The 21,286-nt window shown below is 33.0% G+C and overlaps 2 protein-coding genes across 2 annotated transcripts in view; one reads left to right on the plus strand and one right to left on the minus strand.

Annotated features, from left to right (window-relative positions):
* The first annotated feature begins 234 nt into the window (after window positions 1-234).
* Nadk2 (NAD kinase 2, mitochondrial) lies at window positions 235-15,374 on the plus strand. The gene is made up of 11 exons (XM_085188292.1): window positions 235-530; window positions 6,726-6,858; window positions 7,473-7,637; window positions 8,386-8,487; window positions 8,963-9,071; window positions 9,221-9,330; window positions 12,423-12,540; window positions 12,961-13,094; window positions 13,469-13,608; window positions 13,765-13,890; window positions 14,142-15,374. The coding sequence occupies exons 1-11, from the start codon at window positions 482-484 to the stop codon at window positions 14,258-14,260; spliced, it is 1,305 nt and encodes a 434-aa protein (XP_085044418.1). The 5' UTR covers window positions 235-481; the 3' UTR covers window positions 14,261-15,374.
* Window positions 15,375-15,701: 327 nt separating this feature from the next.
* pio (zona pellucida domain-containing protein piopio) overlaps window positions 15,702-21,286 on the minus strand; it is a 41,432-nt gene continuing 35,847 nt past the window's right edge. Inside the window, exons 5-10 of the mRNA XM_085188293.1 lie at window positions 19,606-19,781; window positions 19,263-19,341; window positions 18,504-18,646; window positions 17,968-18,124; window positions 17,520-17,654; window positions 15,702-17,231 (exon numbers count right to left, since the gene is read on the minus strand). Of these exons, the coding sequence (XP_085044419.1) occupies window positions 17,034-17,231; window positions 17,520-17,654; window positions 17,968-18,124; window positions 18,504-18,646; window positions 19,263-19,341; window positions 19,606-19,781 (888 nt within the window). The 3' untranslated portion in view covers window positions 15,702-17,033. The remainder of the gene's footprint in view (window positions 17,232-17,519; window positions 17,655-17,967; window positions 18,125-18,503; window positions 18,647-19,262; window positions 19,342-19,605; window positions 19,782-21,286) is intronic.

The raw sequence follows: 21,286 nt of genomic DNA on the forward strand, positions 1-21,286 counted from the left end.
TCCCCTAATGGGAATCAAACTCAATCTGCCGCATATTCAATTACACATACGCCAAGACTTGGCCTGAGGCATTTGTATTTAATATTTAGACATTTAAATTAGCTCCAATAAAGGATCCTTGATTATAGTATATTAGAGTGTACTTTGTGATCCTTGACCTATGACCATAGTCACTGCTGAAATAGAAAAACAACATAGCTGTCAACGTCATTTTGGAATTTTGATATATTATCTATCGCAATCAAAAATTCGCTATCAAATTTCGCAAGGCCGATATGAACATTTTTAAAACTAATAAATATTATACGATAACAATTGATAATAATTATTGAATAGAACGTTATAATATATATTTATCTTTCGCCACGCCTCTGTTATTGACAAGACAATTCAGTTTATTCACAGCCGCGGAGGCGTGAACACGCAGTGGCTTCGATAAGAAAACTTGGATTTGTTATTTATTTACGTTTAAGTGGAAACAATGTCAGTGTTAAACAACTTTACAGTGTCAATAGCGAAGGGTATAAGACGTAAGTGTAATTTATTATGATATTATTTATTGATAACGATGAAAAAATATTGTGGTGACTATATTACAGCATTCCGGACTTAACGACATGAGAGTTGGCTTTTTATTTTTTTAGTTGTTTGCTTTTTAGTATGGAAACGGACCAAGAAATTCATAATTTCAAATTAAGAGTTGCAAAGTTTAAAAATATATTCAAGTACGAAACTAGGTCATTCACTCTTGTTACATATTTATTTAAGTTTAAAAGATAAAAGATTAGATGTGATTGATCGAATTTACTAAATAAAACTACCGTTATAACTACGATTATTTTTATGCTAAACAAATATAAGCTAGGCTAAGATATAAAAAAGAAACTGCTATAAAATACACATTTTACTAAAAGCAATTAATATATTGCATACTATAGTTTGGTTTGACAATTTACAACAGACCTTTTGAGTCTTTTTATAGTTATTTGATTATTTAGTATGTGCTACATTTTATACATTAATACTACTGCTAAATATTGAAAATAGAAATTAGATTTTTTAACTAAACTACTCAGGTTTGGATCAATCCAAATGTATAAATTAAAAGTACTAGTTGGATAAGTTGAAAATGATATGTTGAAATGTTAATGATAATTTTAAAAGATAAAAAAATTACAGAACAAAAAAGTACGAACAGGTAAACAAATTAATGATGAAGTGTTTTTTACATATTTTTATATGTAAAAAACACTTCATCATTAATTTATATCATCATATTTTTAAATAAAAGAAATTATTGTTATATAGAAAAAACAAAAACGTAAGAAAACAGCTTCAATAATACTTTAATCTCAAGATATTTCCTGTTTATGGACTTGCTTTATCTTTAGGCGAAAACATAGCACTTATTACAACTTAGCAGTAATTAAAATAATATTATGATTATGATTTTATATCTTTGAAATTCCTAGGTTAAGGTTTAACTAATTATAGAGTGTATTTACTAATAAAGATAATAAATAGAATATAAATTGACCATCATATTAAATATTTTTATGGTTAAAAAAATATATATTTTATTAGACTTTTAAGATTTTTAAGAGTAAATGTCACACAAAAATTTCAGTTCATGGTAATCTCTATGTCACAGTTTTTCCCACAAAGTAGGCCAGAGAGAACTTGGTGTCAAAGCAATCTATGCTTTACATTCTACCCAAATTGTGTGTTGAGTGGTGAAAACCAAAACCATGCTTTGACTTGCCGTTGCAGGGAAATTGGTATACTATATTTGCCTGAGTAGTTTGAAAAGCTGTTCTATAAGGCCTTGGTTGGTGATTAAAAGGTAATTTGGGGTTCAATTTTTCAATGTATCTTTCAATAACTTTTATTCTTATAAAGTTTCTATTATAAAATTTTAAAAAATATATCATCATTAGTTTTTTTTTTCTCTTATTGAAAATATGACACACTGAAACTCCCGTCTGTGTTGGAAAGATTTTATATAAGTACATATATTTCAGATAAGGCAATATTACTTTGAGTTCATTGATGAATAACAACTTTCAAGTAGAAATAAATTAATCAAAAAAAGTATTTATATTTTATAATCAAATGCAAAATTTTTATACTATGAACCTGGTAGTCTGGCCAGAAAGTCTAGGATATTCTAAAATGAGTTTAATAAGCCTTTTGTCATAATAAATGCTAGTCACTTGGTAGTATTGTATGGCGGAACCCAAAGCTGTTTACTTTATTTATTTTAAATATAATAAACATACTCATCTATTACTGTCGAGCAAAATGGAATAAACCATTTATAACTTTTAAGAAATCATCATCAATCATTAGATAATAATGCTTAAGCAATTCGTTTCTTTCCCTTATAAAGTAAATAATAAACATGTTTTTGGTATGCAACAAAAACATGGGTATATATATTTAATTACTTAGATAAATATCGTGCCAGGCTTTTTTGGTGATGTTTTGAATTAATTATACCTAGTATATAAAAATGAAAAATTTGCAATGACAACAAATATAAAACAATGTTCTTTTTATTATTTTAGGTTAAATATATTATATTAAAATATATAGAAATTTGAAGAAGGCAATTTTGGTCCAGTACAGTCCAGTACAGTCCAAAACATTGTCTGCTAGTAAACGCGATAGTAGCGGACTCAATCCTCATTCGGGGGAATTATTATTTTGTATTAGGTACCAGAGCGAGAAATTAATTATTTTCATATTTCCCTATAGTGCACCGTTGAGTTCCACCACATCAAAATGATTGCAATGTCTAGAATAGTGTGTTTATAGATAATGGACCTTTACACATGTAAACGTGCCATGACTGTCTCAAAATAGATATTCATTTGATGCTAAATATAAAAAAATAAGTCAATTTAATTGTGAAAATGTCTCGTTATCACAAGACGGTCATGCGAGGTTCAATGTCGCGGTGTTATACAACGAGGAAATATCGCGAATTTTTTACGTATAATTTACCAACGAAAATTATAGATAACCTGATTAGACACAGACATTTAAAGTTATTTATTATTCTTTGTTACAAAGTTGTAATTATTTTTTTTATTGTGAAATTGAATTCCAATAAATTAAGCTTGAAATATTTTTATACAAAGTGAATTTTTAAAGCACTTTTGAAGTATCTAATTGACTCAGATTGCTGAGAAGTGTCTTAGATACTTCTTACTTAAGAGTACTACAGTAATCGTTTATATCATGTTTGTCATCATATTATTTGGATCCAGCTCGAATATTGCGGAGAGAGATTAGACATGTAGGTACTCTAAATAGAGATATTGCGTGTTAGTTGGTTAAACGTGTTTTCTATTGAGAGATAGAGTAAACGAAAGTATTTTAACATTTTTAAATTTTTATTTATGTCTTTTAAATCTTTATACATCTCCTGAATATTATCTTAGATTTAATAGTAGGGCTCGAACTGGTGCCCCTTATAGAAAGTAATCATTACATCAATTATTTTGACCTAGATATCTCACAATTGTAATGTTACATATTTATTAATAGCACGCAGGTTGATTGTCATATTCCCGCATTTCGAGGTAGGCAATATATATGTATATACTCGTAGAGTGGTTTATTTTGGACAAGTGATTTAAAATTTATATAAAAAAACGACTTCCATTGTTTCTGACATTATTGTAAAAATTACATTTTTCATATATTTACTTGAACTTGATGATCATTGCAGTACTTAATGAAAAACACGTGATTACCTTTATCTATAAATCGTTAGTCTTGAGACCTAATATAACAAAAATACACAATTTCAGTGCACGAAAAGATAACTCAGTGTTTAGTGTTGCAAAAAGATAAGGAAAGATAAAGGCCACCTGAACTGTTAATAGCATTTCAAATGTTTACAATTGTGAAGGTCATGTTTGGCAGTCATATTATGTGAGGATGCGTCGATTGCAAGGATTGTACCTATACTGTAAATATGTAACGTAATTTGGGAAATTCTTGATATTTTGTATGAAAATTTCAAACTAATTTGAGGATTCTAACATTTATTTTAATTGTGTATTTAAATACAAACTAACTAGGAAGAATAGACGGATATAAGTTTTTTTTTGTATTAGTGAAGGAATACAATGCACATTAGATTTCTGTCTAAAAATATAAATAGCTATTTAACTAACTATTGATTATATATAATATAATAATTATTGCATCATTTGAAGTATAAAGGTCATAATAATTAAGACTGATGAGCGTTGTTATACGTGCGACTCTAATAATGAACACGTGTTTTTACATGTAAAAGCTAATTTCAAATCCTAGCTTAAAGAACTTTAGTATTTTTTTAGGGTTACGTACCTCAAAAGATAAAAGGTCATACTTTACAGTTTTGCAATAGTTGAGTTATAAGTGAGACATTTTTTATCTGTAAATAATTATAGGGTACTAAAATTGTTATCAGTTTATACATATTAATTAATAAAAAAATGCCTCGTGCGAAATTTAAACTCTCAACATTTGCTTATGTTTCGTCTATGTCTCTTCTAATATAGATTGATCGATGTAGACCGATTCACGAATTTAACGTAGAGAAACGTAGCAATGTCCCATCAATCCATAGTAGAAACCGGTAAAAAGGGCAGTTTTTACCGGTTTTTAGCATGCTTTATTAACCTTCAACTGTATATGAGGTTGTAGTGGCGCAGCGGTGCAACGTATAATTGTAAAGGTGACGGTTCCATAATCGTCACCTGCAATGTGCGGGAAACAGCGCATCGCTAAAACATATAAACTGTGTAGCTAGCTATCTATCCATGGATGCTATTTTTAAACACTTGTTATCATTGGATTTGCTTGAACATTTGCACGCATGTCCGGATCCGATGACAACATAATATTACTTATTACTTAACATAGTATGGATCTGACGTCCATACCAGCAAAAATAACGGAAAATATATATATATATATATTTTTATTAATCTATGTTTAATCTGTTTTATTGTATCTGTTGAATCTGTTATTATTATACGATTGGTTATTAAGTTCTCTTATTTTCGCGCCAATATATTGTAAAATATTTAGTGATATTAATATGGAGTGGAATGATAAATATAACGAAATCGTTAAACGTTAAAGCTATCTCCTAAATTGCATTCCGAAGAATTCCAGTGTTTATCATCTACCCTCTGCCCTCACTTTGTACGCACCAACCAATTATTACCAGATTGTCTAATTATAGACTGGAATGGAAAATTACAAATGACGCTTTGGTTGAACTGTTACTTGAAGATTTAACAAACCCACAGGTTGGCTGGAAGGAATTTCTTAAAGAGATAAATCCACCAAAGCTAACTTATTTTACTGTGAAATATATATTTTTTATGTTGAATGCAATAAAGAATATTATAAAATAAAAATACAAGGAAAATCTCACCAACTAATAGTAAAGTAGTTCGGTCCAGATCTATCCAGCGTCAAGTGATAATAAAAGTAAATGACTATTACACACTATCTCAATAATAAACACACATAAATATGTGCTTAAATAAGCTGATAGAATAACATCGGAAATATTATTTTTTCTAAAGAATTTCCGTACGATAAGCTAAGTAAATGGAGTTGTACTCGACGTGTCCATAGGTTAATTCAGTTATTGCTCAACACCAGGTTTTTAATTACTTCTTATAAGATTTATTTGACTTGCCATGTTGTTTTGCAAGCTCATTTGACCCATTTCCCAGCATTAAGCTAAAAAAATTGAATTACAAATTTAGTTCCGATGACAATTGAATTATATTAGAACATATATATGTATTTACCTATAATGAATATTTTCGCTAATCCAAAATGGCGTCTACAACAAAATGGCGGATTACAAATTTTTGCACAACGCATTTAATGGCTTGATTTGTGAAATACAATACTTGCACCGTGAAATAAAATCTAGAAATCTTGCTTATAAAAAGATTTTTTTTAATCAATATTTTTCTTTAATTTTTTAACATGTACCTATTGGTCTATGAAGCGATAATTTAATGACATCATAAGAAATATGCTCTTTTACCGCTTAAGATAATTAAGAACGTCCAATTATTTAGTTATCTTATTTACTAAATAAAAATAACCTAGAAATAAATGATTAAATATAATCATTCACTCAAGTGAGAATCGATCCCACGGCCATTACGTACATCGTCAGAAAGTTAACTGTAATTATTTTTAGAGTCAAGATTATATCGTAAATATTAATAAATATAAAACAATTGTATTATTGTTTAAGATAGCGCTTGTGAGCGATACTAAATAATAAAGCCTTCCAAGGCTGATCAGTAGGTAAATGGGACATTTTATCTTTTTACTACGCATTTTCTTATTTTTTTTGTATTAATCTTTTTGTTATTTACCTAATTATTAAAATAAGTTTATCATTTAATCTATGTATATATAAAACTTTATATTATCAAAATTGTGAATGCAAAAAGAAAGCCGAGTTCGGTGCAAACATGACGTTTTGATAAGATTATCATTAAGTTAATATAAGTTTTAAATATCAACTTTTAAATAACAACATAGCAGTAACATTGTTACGCCCTAAAATGTTACGCCCTAAAATGTTACGCCCTAAAATAGACATTCCCTGTACAATTATTAATATTTGTACAGGGAAATATTAAAAATATATAAATATAGTTTTAAAGTAAATGCTTCCTTTGCAGGTCTTCGTCAAAATAAAGATTTATGTGAAAGAGTATCTGGTCTGTCGCGACGTCAGCACGATGCAGTTGAGCCCCGGCTGAAGATGCAGAAATGCCTCATTGTTTCGAAAGTCACGAGATTTGAATATGAAAAGTATGTATATATTTTTATTTAAACAAAAACTATACATTTAAGTTTATGTATGTATATATCTTACTGGGTGTTGTCAACGGCTTCGCTTGTGTGATGAAAGGGACGAAACGAAATCGTGGGTGGCGGTGATCACTTATTCGGTGGCCTGAACCCTCCTTTTTTTGGACATGTTGTCAGATCTATTGACCTTTACAGCGGATGCGAGTGGGCAGGGAAGAGAGTGCTCTGTCCCTCGGTCCCCTCCGTACGTTCGTTCACTTTGTCTTTTTATAAAAAAAATATAGATATTCAAATGTAATCGAGGCATATAAGTCAATCTGATCTAGATTAGATTAATTTAATTTTCACAATTTATTAATTGTGACTAATATAAATAATGAAAGATGATAATGGTAATGATGTACCTATAAAAAAAATGTAAATAAAATGTATACAGGGCGTACAAATTATCCTTTATCCAATAATATGAGCACGATTGACGGTCGTAAGTCGGGGTTCGAGTCCCACAAGAGACATCCATACAGATGTCGCTGTAAGGGCCAATAGGACTAACAGCATTAACTTCAAGTCAGAAAAAATTGCATTAATATGATGTTTCTTTATTTTTTATCCAGGCACAGTCACGACAACATACCGGACGCGGAATTAGAAAAGATTCTAAGACAAAGGGGGTCCGATTACGATTCAATGATAAGTATACATAGAGAACAAAAAGCGTTTGAGGAAAACGTCGCGAAAAGTCTCAAAGAAATGGGACTACAAGTCGAAATGGCTAGCAGGTGAGATAAAACGCGGCGTTGAGTTCCGTCATTCAACACAGCAATGCTTTGATGATTTGGCGGAAAGTGGGAAATGATAGTGTGTTAATGGGAACGGAGTGTCTTAACACTGTACTCCCAGGATCCCTCTGTCTACCTTACTACGTGCGGGTTAGCTAAAACGATATTACCTATAAAAACGATTATTTTAGGTAACATCAGTGAAAAACCCTATAAGAAATGTATGAATTGAATATTTACTTTAATGTAGATAACAACTGTCTCAAGGTTAATATAAAAGTGATAGAAGATAGTGTAAATGAAAATATTTATATTATTATAGGTACACATTAAATTAAAGTTTATCCGAGAGGTTAGCGTGCAGGCACTGCTGCGGGACTGTCTACATCTGTCTGCGAACGTGATGGTTGTGGGTTCGACTCTCACTTGTGGATAGGTTCATATTTTTATTTTGTTAATGTAAATATTGTGGAACGGAATGTGTTGACACTATGCTACCTACTCTCCGCCGGGGTTGTGGAAGAATTCTTGGCTCCCATAGTCCCGGTCTGTGGCGGTCAAGGAGCAATTAGGTCAATTTAGTGCGTACCGGTAAAAGAGTTTCCACATAATAAAAAAGTCTACTTACTCTCTTTACCTGCTATATGGGGTAGGTAAAATAAATAACGTTTATTTAATGCCATATAAAACGATTTTAATAGATTTTTAAAATTATATTTATTAATGTTATTACATATTTTTTTCACAGACTAACATACAACGATGAATTAATAAGTTGGTGTGATGTGGTAGTGCCTTGTGGTGGAGACGGTACCTTCCTTCTAGCAGCTTCTAGAGTTAGAGATGCGAAGTAAGGGAATTTAGTATTCTTTTTAGGAGTTATTATCTCCCTCTTACTTATATTTTTTAACACATTTTCTGCATATCTTTAATTAAATAAAAAAATATATTAAGAAACTTCATAGATTTTTATAAATTTTCCATGTTTTGAATGTATTTAGGATTACCTTGCAATAATAAGAATAATTTTGTTGCTCAAATAAATCGTAAATCTACTAAGGTATAAATATTTAAAAAAAATATCATTTATATTTTCTTAGGCGCAAAGTCTGAGGTAAATTGTAAATAAAAATTCTACGTTTATCACAACTAAATGCAATGTCTTCACAATCCAGCAGAAAGTGAAGAACGAAAGTGTCTTAATGGGAGCACGGAGTGTCTTATCACTAGCTTCTCAGGTTCCCTTTGCCTGTCCTACTACATGCGGGATACAGCGTAATCCTAGTAAAAATTTACAGAGATATATTTTATTTTTTAAATTCCAGTAAACCAGTAATAGGATTCAATAGTGCTCCACACAAATCGGTAGGACGCCTGTGTTTACCCACGTGGTGTTCAAATGACGTGAAGGGTGCGTTTCAAGCTTTAAAGGAGGTAGGTTCTAATTTAAATTTCACAATTATTATTTTTTTATCAATATTTTATGAGAATGTGAAGATAATAATGAAAAACAAAACGTGAAGCTAAAAAAACTAAATATCGCTTTTTAGGGCAAATAAGGTTAAATTTTACACAATTTTTAGGGCAGATTCTCGTGGATGAAGCGGTCCAGGATAAGAACAACAGTGACAAGCGAACCTAAACTATTAGAAACTATAACGCCCGTCGATTTGCACACGTTGTATTATTGCAGGTAAATATATTGTATTTGAAGTTTATATGAAATATGTATAGAGAGTGAAGAATGGAGTGAGAGACTAGATTCTAGTGGCAGTTAGTTAATAGATTTTATTATAAAAATAACTTTATAGATAATTTATACTATTAAAATTAAATTTATACTATTAAAAATAATAATAATAATATTTATAAGTTTGCTACATTAAACTGTAAGAACGTGAAAAGATCTATAGATAGTATCCGTGATTTATGCAAAACAGCTGATGTAGTGGCTCTCCAGGAGACATGGCTGTTGCCAGATGAAATACCTTATCTCAATACCATCAGTGACGAGTTCAGCTGTACAGGCGTGTCAGCTGTTGATACCTCGGTGGGAATCCTGCGTGGTAGACCTTATGGCGGTGTTGCCCTACTTTGGAGGCGTAAGATTTTTCAAAATGTAACCATTGTGCAGTGTAATAATTCACGTGTATGTGCAGTGAAAATGGTGTTAAATCAAAGGACAATATTAGTATTGAGTTTATATATGCCAACGGATTCACTGATTAATTTAACGGAATTTACGGATATTTTGAGCTCGGTAAGTGCAATAATAGACAATTGTAATGTGGACTGTGCTTACATTTTTGGTGACTATAACGCTCACCCTGTTGAGCGATTTTATGACGAGCTTATGGCCTTTTGTAATGAACAAAAATGGTTATGCATAGACTTTGAAATGTTAAAATCAGTTCCTAATACCTACACGTTTATTAGTGAAGCGCATGGCTCTAAGCGATGGCTTGACCATTGCGTGGTGACCAAAGCAGCCGCTCAAACTGTTAAAAAGGTGTATGTAAACTATGATATGACGTGGTCGGATCACTTTCCATTAATTGTTGAATGTAATTTGAATGTTATTCCAATAGTAAAAATGCAATCTAATTTAAAATGCAATAAAGTTGTGTGGGGTGACAGGCACCCGCAACAAATTAAAACTTACCTAAAGGAATGTAATAAAAAGTTGAGTCTCATTGATTTCCCACATGAACTTCGTAAATGTGGCGACATTATGTGCTATGATCCGAGTCACAGAACTATCATAAATAACTTTTACGCAAATATTGTAGCGGCTTTAAGTGAATCTGCTATTATAAGCTGTGTACGCAGGAGGGGTGGCAGGCGGGTAGTACCAGGCTGGAATAAACATGTCGCTGCTGCTCACACGGATGCCAGGCTACAATTTGAGCTATGGTCGTTGCAGGGAAGACCGTCAAATGGTTCTTGTTATCAGAGAATGTGTGAGGCTAAGAGAAAATTTAAATCGCGTTTAAAATGGTGCCAAGACCATGCGGAACAAATTAAAATGGATATATTAGCGTCACATCATATAAATAAAGATTTTCGTTCCTTTTGGAAGCAAAGCAACAGATTGCAACCGAAGCCGGGTATCCCTGTGAGCATCAGCGGTTTCACTGATCCTGAGCAGATTGCTAATCTTTTTGTAGATCATTTTTCAGTAAAGTCACCACTTGGTAGTTCGAATCATATGCAGGATGATGAGGCCGGAGTGAACAGGTTGACAATAATAACAACTAAAAGTATTGCTGAAACTATAATGTCAATGACCAGAGGCAAGTCACCTGGTCACGATGGTCTTAGCATTGAGCATTTACAGTTGGCTGGTCCTCATTTAGCCCGTGTTTTGTGTATATTATTTAACTTATGTCTAAGTCATAGTTATATGCCGGATGATATGATGCGTACAGTAGTGGTCCCTATAGTCAAAAATAAAACGGGTGACAACGCTGATAAGAATAACTACAGGCCAATCTCGTTGGCAACCGTAATCTCAAAAGTATTTGATAGCATTCTTAATACACAGCTTAATTCGTACGTCCAACTGCACGACAATCAGTTTGGTTTTAAACCGGGTCTATCAACAGAAACTGCAGTGTTGTGTCTAAAGAGTGCTGTCACTTACTACCTAAAGAGAGAAACGCCAATCGTTGCTTGTTTCCTTGATCTTTCTAAGACTTTCGACCTGGTTTCATACAATATTTTATGGAAGAAACTTCAGAAAAGCGGCTTACCTATGGAGCTCATTAACATTTTTAAGTATTGGTATGGAAACCAGGTCAACAATGTACGATGGGAGGGAGTGTTGTCTCGCCCGTACGGCTTGGAGTGTGGCGTGAGACAAGGGGGTTTGACTTCGCCAACTCTTTTTAACATTTATGTGAATGAATTGATAGCTGAACTCAGCAGCACCAGAGTTGGCTGTCATATAGAAGATGTATGTGTTAACAATATTAGCTATGCTGACGATATGGTGCTGCTGAGTGCATCTGTCTGTGGCATAAGAAAATTAGTATCTTTATGTGAGTCGTATGCTAAGTCACATGGACTAATGTATAATGTAAATAAGAGTCAAATAATGATGTTCAATGTCAGAGGCAAGTGTAGGAGAGAACTACCACCAATTTTTCTAAATAATTGTAGCTTAGGTAGGGTGGATAGTTTTAAATATCTTGGCCACTACTTGACCTCTGATTTAAAAGACGATACTGATATTGAACGGGAGCGGAGAGCGTTGTCGGTGAGGGCGAATATGCTTGCTCGTAGGTTTGCACGTAGTTCACCCAATGTTAAAATAACATTATTTAGAGCATATTGTACATCTTTTTACACGTGCAGCCTGTGGGCAGGATATACCCAAAAGTCTTATAGCGCTCTCCGCATTCAGTACAATAACGCGTTCAGGGTGCTGTTGGGGCTACCTCGATACTGCAGTGCCTCAGGCATGTTCGCTGAAGCGCGTGTTGACTGTTTTTACGCCCTCATGAGAAAAAGATGCGGGTCTCTGGTGCGTAGGGTACGGGGTAGTGCCAACAAAATACTAAACATGACATCCAGTAGACTGGATTGCATATACATGAATCATTGCTGTTCCGTTGCGAACGGGACGGTGCAGCGATGATTCATGTGTATTGTAACTTTGTTTAAAATATAATTATAATTGTAACTAACCTAGTCTGTAAGAAATATTGTTTACTAACCATAATGAGTCTCTGGTCACTTAAATAAATGAAGTATATTATTATTATTATTATTATACATTTTTAGATACCCTCCAGTATCAAATCCAATGGACAGTACAGATACGAAAAATACAAATTTATCTACAGATGACCCAAATTCCACATTGGCAACAAAAGTTTTACCATTTTTGGCGTTAAATGAGGTATATATTTTTTTTCATACTTTTTCTTCATGTCTACCTAGTAACCTAGTAGTAGTATTAGTTAACCTAGTATGTATTAAAACCATAAAATATACAGATTTTTTTTCCTTCTTACTCTTTTAAACCGGTTGCCGCCGTACACGGAGCGGGCCCATTAAGTTGGAGGACTACGTTGAACTCGCAAGAGTAAACTGCATACTTATTTTTCTGCCTATTAATATTCGGGCGGAAAGGACCAAGCGAGTAGAAAAAGTTAAAATGAACTCTCTTTGTTCTCGGGAATGGAGCGAAGTAGTTACAAAATGCAAAACTGTTTCTTTGTGGAAATATAAACTTACTTAAAACAAGTTCCGCCAAAGCATTATACACTCATTCCTCATATGCCAAACCTAAAATTCTTTTATTTTGTGTTTTTTTCAGGTGTTTATTGGAGAAAGCGTCACATCTCGAGTTTCTCTTCTCCGTTTACAAATAGACAATGGAAAATGGACGCACACGAAGAGCTCAGGTTTGTGTGTCACTACTGGCACCGGCAGTACTTCCTGGCATTATAGGTATTGCTGTCCCTTTCATTCTTGTACGTTTTTATATTAATTCTATGTTTGTCTCACTGCATCTTTGTTATTGTATATACGATATATTGCGAGACCTAAGCTTTGTATTTGTGTAAGTCTGATTTTTGTTAAATAACCTTTATTTTTAGAAATCAATGAGTCCAAATTATCAATAACACATTGCATCCTAGTAATTTTTGAACCACAGATTGTCTTAACACTGGTTTTTCTCAATGTGTTGTATGCTTATAAAATATAGTCTATGAATTTATGTTTATCTTTTGCCATTGCCATATTCTATCATATATATATTTTTATACTTTTGATTTGATGTCTTTGTATTTTAGTTAAAAAAAAACTATTTCTTATTTCAGTATAAACTGTCTAAGGACACATTCAGTGTTAGAGCTGATGAAGATACTAGGTGAAGAATTTGATGTCAATATGGACACTACTTTGGAGAAAGCTCGAGAGGTCACCGAAAGATATAATCAAAAACTTATGTTTCCACCTGGTAAGTTAATAATAAGATAAATGAGCGTCTGAAATTTTTGATTGTAGTGAAATATGGTCTGGATTAATCATATTGTTATAATTTTAGTAAAGATTTTGTATAGGGTTTTATCTATATAAATTTAAATCTTAATATAATCTGTGTGTGTATGTGCAGATAGCCGCTCGCTGGCGTACTCGGTGCGCGAGTACATAACGTTCGAGGAGTGGCCGGCGCCGCGTGGACTGCGTGTCCGCGACCGCGCCGCCGCCGTGCGCGTGCGCTCGCACTGCACCGACGCGGGTACGTACAGCATGTATACCTTTTTATTATTTTATAGCTTCACGCTATACCCTATACACAGCAGGGCTGACAGACGAAATTGGAATATAGAGAACGGAAAGCTTTAACACTAAGATACTCCATTCCCCATTTACCACCGAATTCTGGATGATTTATGTGTTGAATGGCATAATTAATTTCTCATTTTATTTTTTCTAAAAAAAACAGAAATAATCGACATAAAAAATAAACTCATTTATTTCTAATTACAGGTCTAGTAGTCGACGGCAGCGTATCATTTCCATTCAACGACGGCACGCAAGCCTTGCTGGAAATACACCCGGAGGACTCCCTCATGACCGTACATATGGACGACTCCTTGCCGTATTGAAAGTGTTTGTGTCGTGGCACAGCGTCAGACTGTAAGGGCGACGGTTGCGGGTTCGATTCCAACTCGAGAAATTAATTGTTTTCAATTCCTCGCGCTTAGTAACAAGATGAAGCGCGGCGGTGAGTTCAATCACTCAACACTCAATGTCTCGAAAGATGGACGTAAAATAAGGAACGAAATGTCTTAGTGTTAAGTATATTAACTTATCGCTTTTCCCGATATATGCGGCATACAGCATTAAGCTAAAGAAAATGAAGATGTTTCCAATTTTTTAATGACAGCTTCACTCTGTTTTCCCATTCTCTGTTTTTCTTTACAATTCATATTCAGTTGAGGTCTTGGCCCAAGGAACTAGCGTATGTTTGTAAATACGACGGTTTTAGGTTTCATTCCCACTCAAGAGCATGATTATGTTCCATCACACATTTCTCAATTTTGTGTGAAAAACAAGAAATCAAATATTTTGACACTAGTTTAGGGAACCTGCTACATACAGGATGCAGCGTGAAGCTAAAAATATATTATATATATTTAATCTAGTTAAGACAAAGCGGCGTTTAATTTCGTCACTTCAAACGGAATGTGGAGAAGAGGGCCTCCCTTCCTACTATATCTTATAAAAATGTTTCTTATTTATATATACTTACATAACTGTCTGTAGCCTAAGACTGAGATTAGTTAAGAAAAATGCCTTATAATTGTTTTTTTGTAAGTGATATATTTCTATAAATAAGTGTAATTATTTACTTTTATTATGAATTAGGACTTTTTTCTGTATTTTGGAAATTGGTTTGTAGGTGGTTTTTAAAAATGTATGTATATTTCATGTTGTAATAAGAAAATAAAGATTTGTACTTAAATTTATGAAATTAAGACATCTTGTAAGGTTTTTTAAATTTTTAAAATATAATATAAAGAAATTTAAAATAATTTGAAAAAAAAGTAGAATACATATTTTTAAATAATTTAAATTTATTATAAATTTGTTAAGAAGTTGTTGTCTTTAAATCACGCTTAATAGTTAAAATGAATTATGTTTCACTGTAAGTAAAATCTACTTATAATAATTCGATCAATTTATGTCTTTGTATTAAAACAAGTTTACCTGTCGTTATTTTGTAGTTTTATTAAGAGGGTTGTATGGTACAGAATCACGCCGTATCCCGCATGTAGGATCGCAGAGGGAGTCTAGTGTTAAGAGTTTAAGTCACTCCGTTCCCCCCCTTTCGGCCGAATTATTGAGGCTTTGCGTGTTGAGTGGTGGACCTCAACCCCGCGCTTTTCACCAGAGCGCAGAAATGAAAATATAAAACATTTAATTTCCTCAAGTAGAAATCGAACCCACAACCGCGATTACAGTGACACGCTTGTGCCCCTGCGCCACGTTAGCCTCTATACAAAGAATAATAGAACCAGCTATAGAAAAAAAAACAACGCAAAATATTTTAAAATCAGTATATTTGTTAAAAATTCGTACACATTTAACATAAATCTTATAAAATAACGTATTCGATATGGTTCCAGACCCCCATTGCAACTAAATAAACTAAATAGTCGACTAAATCAATGGAGTTATCAAACTCATATCAAATTTCGTTGTTATAAGTTATCATTAAGTATATAGGAAGCGAAAGCGTTTAAAAAGGCTTAATTATTTACTTTATATTAGCACCTATATCGGATTTACTGGCTACTAAAAATAATAATTAAATATGGCATCCACGTGATGAATATTAAACAAACAAAAATTATATATTAATGATTGTTTATAATCACAGATTATATTTTAATACCATGAAAAATATTAAAAGATTTTTCCAATTTTATCTGTCAATATAATTTTTTTTTATTATAAGGCAATATAAAATGTCAATATTGTTTGACAGATATTAATGAATAGCGTGGCTTTATATAATCTGTGAAATAAAATGATTGACTCAATATAAGAGGGACCTCTAACCATATATAGATATAGTTACCACCACCAAAATGACTTGTATAGACTCGAATAATACCAAATGTGGGCGAAAAAGCATTTGAGATAGATCACTCTGATCTTTTCTTTCACCTATTTAAGACTAAAGATATCTTTTCGAAATGTTTAGGAAAAAATAGATATTTTCTTAAGTGAAATATGACATAACTCAAGTCAGGCAGCATACCCCCATAAAATATATGGACATTTAAATCCAATTTGTTAGTAAAATGTTCTTTTCCGAAATATTTAAGTAAATTATTAAACGTTTTAGTCTATACGAGTCAGTATTAAGAATATAACTAAATCAAAATCACATCAAAAAGTGAACAGCGTTGGCTATTCTCACTATTAAATATTACGTAATGTAAGGCAACCTTTTTTAAAAACTAAAATAAAAATATATCAGGACGGATATATAATGCACGAATTATCACAAATTATTATATTTAAAAAGATGGACTAATAATTAAATTATTGGTAAAAACCTAAATATGACTGAATCGTTGCGATCTCTGAACACAACATTCTATTAAATAAAAACTAAAATAAGTACTTTTAAATACATACATATGTTAGAAGAATAAAAAAAAGTAATACTTTCACACAAAACATTCAAGACACTATATACACTCGAAACAATCAAGAAAATTTTATTTCCCATTATAATAATAATTATTCGTTGTAATCTGACACGACCTAATAGTTTGCTATACCCTATCTTCTGTCCTTTTCCACCTCGTACTAAATATCATGTGTCTCTTTCACACGTCGGGTAAATGCTCCTAGTATTGGCAGTTAACTTGTATGTGAGTATCGAGTGTCAGTATAGGGGCCACTGTAGAGGGAGCTACCGGTTCGTGAATACGTTTTAGGGTTCCTTCTTCTCGCTAAGATAAAGGCAATGGCAGCGATCACACAGATCATTAATATAACACCTGCGACACAAACACCTATGGCGAAGTTTCTGTTAGAAATGCAGATTTCGTCTTCATTCTGTAACCAAAAAAATATTTATTAACCGACTATTGTAAAAGAAGGAGATTACTAATTCGACTGTATTTTTTAATGTTTGTTACCTCAGAACTTTTGTCTCGGTAAACCTATTTCGATGACTCATTTTTTATTTGAAAGATAATGCTTCTCATGTGGTAATTTGGTCCATTTCTGACAATGGTTTCCATGAGCAAATCACAAAAGGTTTAAATTTGCATTACGTATGTGCGCTACAAATACACATTACACAAGATTATATTTTCAATATTTCATTTAAAAAATACAAGCCTTAACGCTAGTGACTTCGTCGTTCTCCGGCGAGTCCGCTTCATTGACGTAGAGTCCGGAGAACACCTCCACAGTGGCCGGGGAGCCCTCGTCCGATTGACGACGCACACGGTTCTTCTTGTGGGAACATGGCTCCTAGATGCGAGAATAAAAAGAAAATTACATCGTCGTCGTCGCATTCGCTTATACCAATAAACGCGACGCGAAAGTTGTGGGTTCGACTGTCACTCGAGGAAATGATATATTTAATATTGTTATATCCTGACTCTGGTCACGAGGCAAAGCGCGTTGTTGAGTTATCCGTCCAAAATTAGGTGTAAGTGTTTTAATGGGAACGGAGTGTCTTAACGAAGGTTCTTTAATTCTCTCTGCCACGTGCGGGATACAGTGGGAAGCTAAAACAAATCGAATCTGCTACCTCAAAAACCCAATACTTAGAACCACTTACGCAATCCGTAGGATGATTTAAATCACAGAGTTTAATTTCACATGTGTAGTAAACACTGGCAGTGTAGGGAAACTTGTGTGCCGGGAACGACACTTGGGCTTCTTGCTTGTCTTTTGAGTATTGGAACAGCCCCATGATTTCACCGTCGAGGGGGCAACTGTCGATAAAAAGAAAAGATAATTAATTCTTTTCAAATATTCATTTAAAAAAACCAGTTTTCTTTATTAAATTACTTTTAAGTACTTTTATAAAAGTAAGGATATTTTTTACATATTAATTTTTTTTTGTTACTTGGGCAGTTTTCAAGACTCGCTGTCTCAAATTCCTCTAGGTAAAATTTTTATACGTTTATTAAAAAAACATTTTTGTTTCCTAAGTAGTCAATCACATATTAAAAATAAAGAGTATTTTTTTTACATTTATTTGGTATCAACATATTTTATTCTTCTGTAAAGTTTTGTAACTTTATAATTTTTGTTGTCTATCAACATTGGTAGTGACATAATATTTTTAGAAACGTGCAGGCAAAAACCTACCCATCATCAGCAATCAGGCTCTGTTCAGCCCAGCCCAGGCCATCTCTGACCGAACATTCAGAGACTAATAGACCGAACTGCCTCTGCTTCTCTAGAGACACGACGAGGGTGAGGTTGTCGCCGATACGCACGTTTGATGCCACCTGGAATGAAAACGTGATACTTTCATATATTAACTTTTTTTTATTTTTTAGCTTAACGCTGTATCCCGCATACAGGAAACCTAGTGTAAAGATACTCCGTTCTCACTTTCCGCCGAATTCTTCTGGTATTGCGTGTTGAATGGCGAAACTCAACGCCACGTTTTGCATGCGAGCGAGGAAATTCATTCCTCCGAGTGGGAATCGAACCTACACTCGTCGCGTTTACTGTCAGACACTGTGCCGCTATACTGCTTTGAGGGTTAGACTAATTAACATACATATACAAATTCTTACCTGTCAAGAACCATTATCGTTGTTAACTGACTCTAATTATTTAAGAACTGAATTAACATGGATGTCTTCTAAGAAAAGTTTAAATAATACAATTAATTATAACTATTTATGTTTTCCACAATTCTTACTTTAAAGTGGACTTTTTTAATAAATCTATGTATAAATAACGTTTGTTAAAAATAGACGTATAAAGCTTAGATATTGGTTGAACGTGGTAATCTTATGAGCTATTGTTTGGATTTGGACAATTCTTTGTGTTTAAGAAGTAGTTCTTTGATACACCGTAAAGTTTAAAAAAAAGTAAGGATTTTATCCCCATTACCTCTTTATCTTCTGGATCCCCCTTATAAATCTTCATAGTGACGGATGGCAACAGACCTGACTCCTCGTCGAATTCGTCGCTGAAAACCGAGATTGTGGTTAACTTAATTTTTACTTACATAGTATTAAAACACTTCGCTTTCATATTTTCGAAACATTGCGTGTTAACAGAACTCAACGACGCGAGAAAACGTGAACAATTAATTTCCCTGAGTGGGAATCTAACCCCCAACCTCCGGAATTACAGTCACATGCTGTGCTGCTGCGCCTCGATCACATCAATTACTTAGCCAACTAATAATATCTACATATAACGTTAAAGCATAATAGCATAAAAAAATTACCTATCATAATTTCCATTCGAAGTCAGCCTATCAGCATGAGGTCGGTGCAGGTGGTACAGCGTGAGGTCGCGCCGCCGGTACCTGCAGCGCACGTGGTACCCTCGCCCCTGCCCCGTCACCAGGCGGAGGTGAGGCTGGACTATAATGTTGTTATAGTATTCCACTGTACCGTCGTCCTGTGAAGAAAATGGTGATTGTAATGAGATTGAAAATATAGAGAGAGCTTAGTGTTAAGACACTCAGTTTCCCACTTTCCGCTTTATTTTAGTTTTTAGCAACATAGTAAAACTGACTGAAGATAAACGTAATGGTTTTGGATTCGATTTCTTGCTTTGAGAAATTATTTATTTTCGTTTCCTTACTTTAGTAACTAGATGAAGCGCGACATTCAAATCTATCACTCCACACGTGACGTCTCGTAAATTTGGGTGGTGCTTAGGGAACGGAGAGATTTTCTCTTAAGGCAAAGTTCCCTCTGCCTACCCTATTATTTACAGAATACAGCGTAAAGGCAAAAAAGATACATATTATTATTATCCAGGACATAAACTAGGTTACTACGAAACTATTACAATCCACGGACAATCAATAGACCTACTTTTAAATTTAAACAAAAAAATGTTACTAATATCTATAAAGTCGTTCAAATAAAACACCTGTCCAAAACATCTGTACAGGCGACCGGATGTACGCTTAGAAAGCACCCTAACACATTAAAAAAGTGAGACGGAAATAGACTCCGATCTGTAAGTGCAATAAAAAAAATGTTAAAGAACTTAAATATAAAGACTTTAAATGTTAATTATATTGTAATTCTTAAGCATTATCTAACATTTGTATGGGCTTATTGCGTAAACTAATATAATAAAAAAATCGCCCAAATTCGAATCAAAAAGTTACTCTTTAAATTACAATATAAAATATAATTTCATTAACAAATATGAACAATGAAGAATTCTTATTCTTAGTAGTTAACAGATAATAATTTCATCGTATTTTTTATTTATTATTCAATACACAAGTATCCGTTTCCTTCCGATGAACATCGGATGTGACGTCACCTTTTGTGTCCTTAATTTTTTTAAAAGCCTAGTAATTCTTTAGGCTCAGAATACTCAACCAGCGTGGTCCGTGGGAGCGTGGTGTTTGAGCTGTAATAACGAGGGTTATGGGTTCGACTGCAATAGAGGGAAAGAATTGTATTCATTTTCCTGCTTTGGAAGAGACATAGTGCAGTGTAGAGCTCCACCCCTCCACGCAATACTATCTCGAATGCAGGCAGAAAGCTAAGAACGAACGTAATTTTTATGTTTGTATTCTACGCTTATATATATAAATTCATAATTGATAGAGTGCAAAAACCTTGAATTTATCTCTAATTTATAGCGCCAAAATGACGAATATAACAGGATCCGACAAAAATGTGCAACATAGCGGTATTAACATTTTTACATTTCTAATTAATTTAAATATTTTTATTTAAAAAGTCCAACAACATTTTTTAGAAATAGAAATTCTCTATATATAAAAATATATAAAAGAAATAATAATTGGATGAATTAATATGTCAGTAACAGAGTCTATTGGTACATATTGTAAAATATTTTTTGTGTTAAATAGTTAATTATCGAGGAAAACTATAGGCTGTATTATATGACGTTAATAGTTTCGATGTAACCCA

This window comes from Heliconius melpomene, chromosome 7 (genome assembly GCF_056956725.1).
Source record: "Heliconius melpomene rosina isolate 202511_hmr_F chromosome 7, ASM5695672v1, whole genome shotgun sequence".
Lineage (NCBI taxonomy): Eukaryota > Metazoa > Arthropoda > Insecta > Lepidoptera > Nymphalidae > Heliconius > Heliconius melpomene.

What these genes read in the sequence shown, in the direction of transcription:
- Nadk2 (XM_085188292.1), top strand. Translation starts at nt 482, where the DNA reads ATGTCAGTGTTAAACAACTTTACAGTGTCAATAGCGAAGGGTATAAGA. An exon ending in TCTAGAGTTAGAGATGCGAA is followed by an intron (nt 8,488 to 8,962) that starts GTAAGGGAATTT and finishes TTTAAATTCCAG; the next exon opens with TAAACCAGTAATAGGATTCA. An exon ending in CACACGTTGTATTATTGCAG is followed by an intron (nt 9,331 to 12,422) that starts GTAAATATATTG and finishes ATACATTTTTAG; the next exon opens with ATACCCTCCAGTATCAAATC.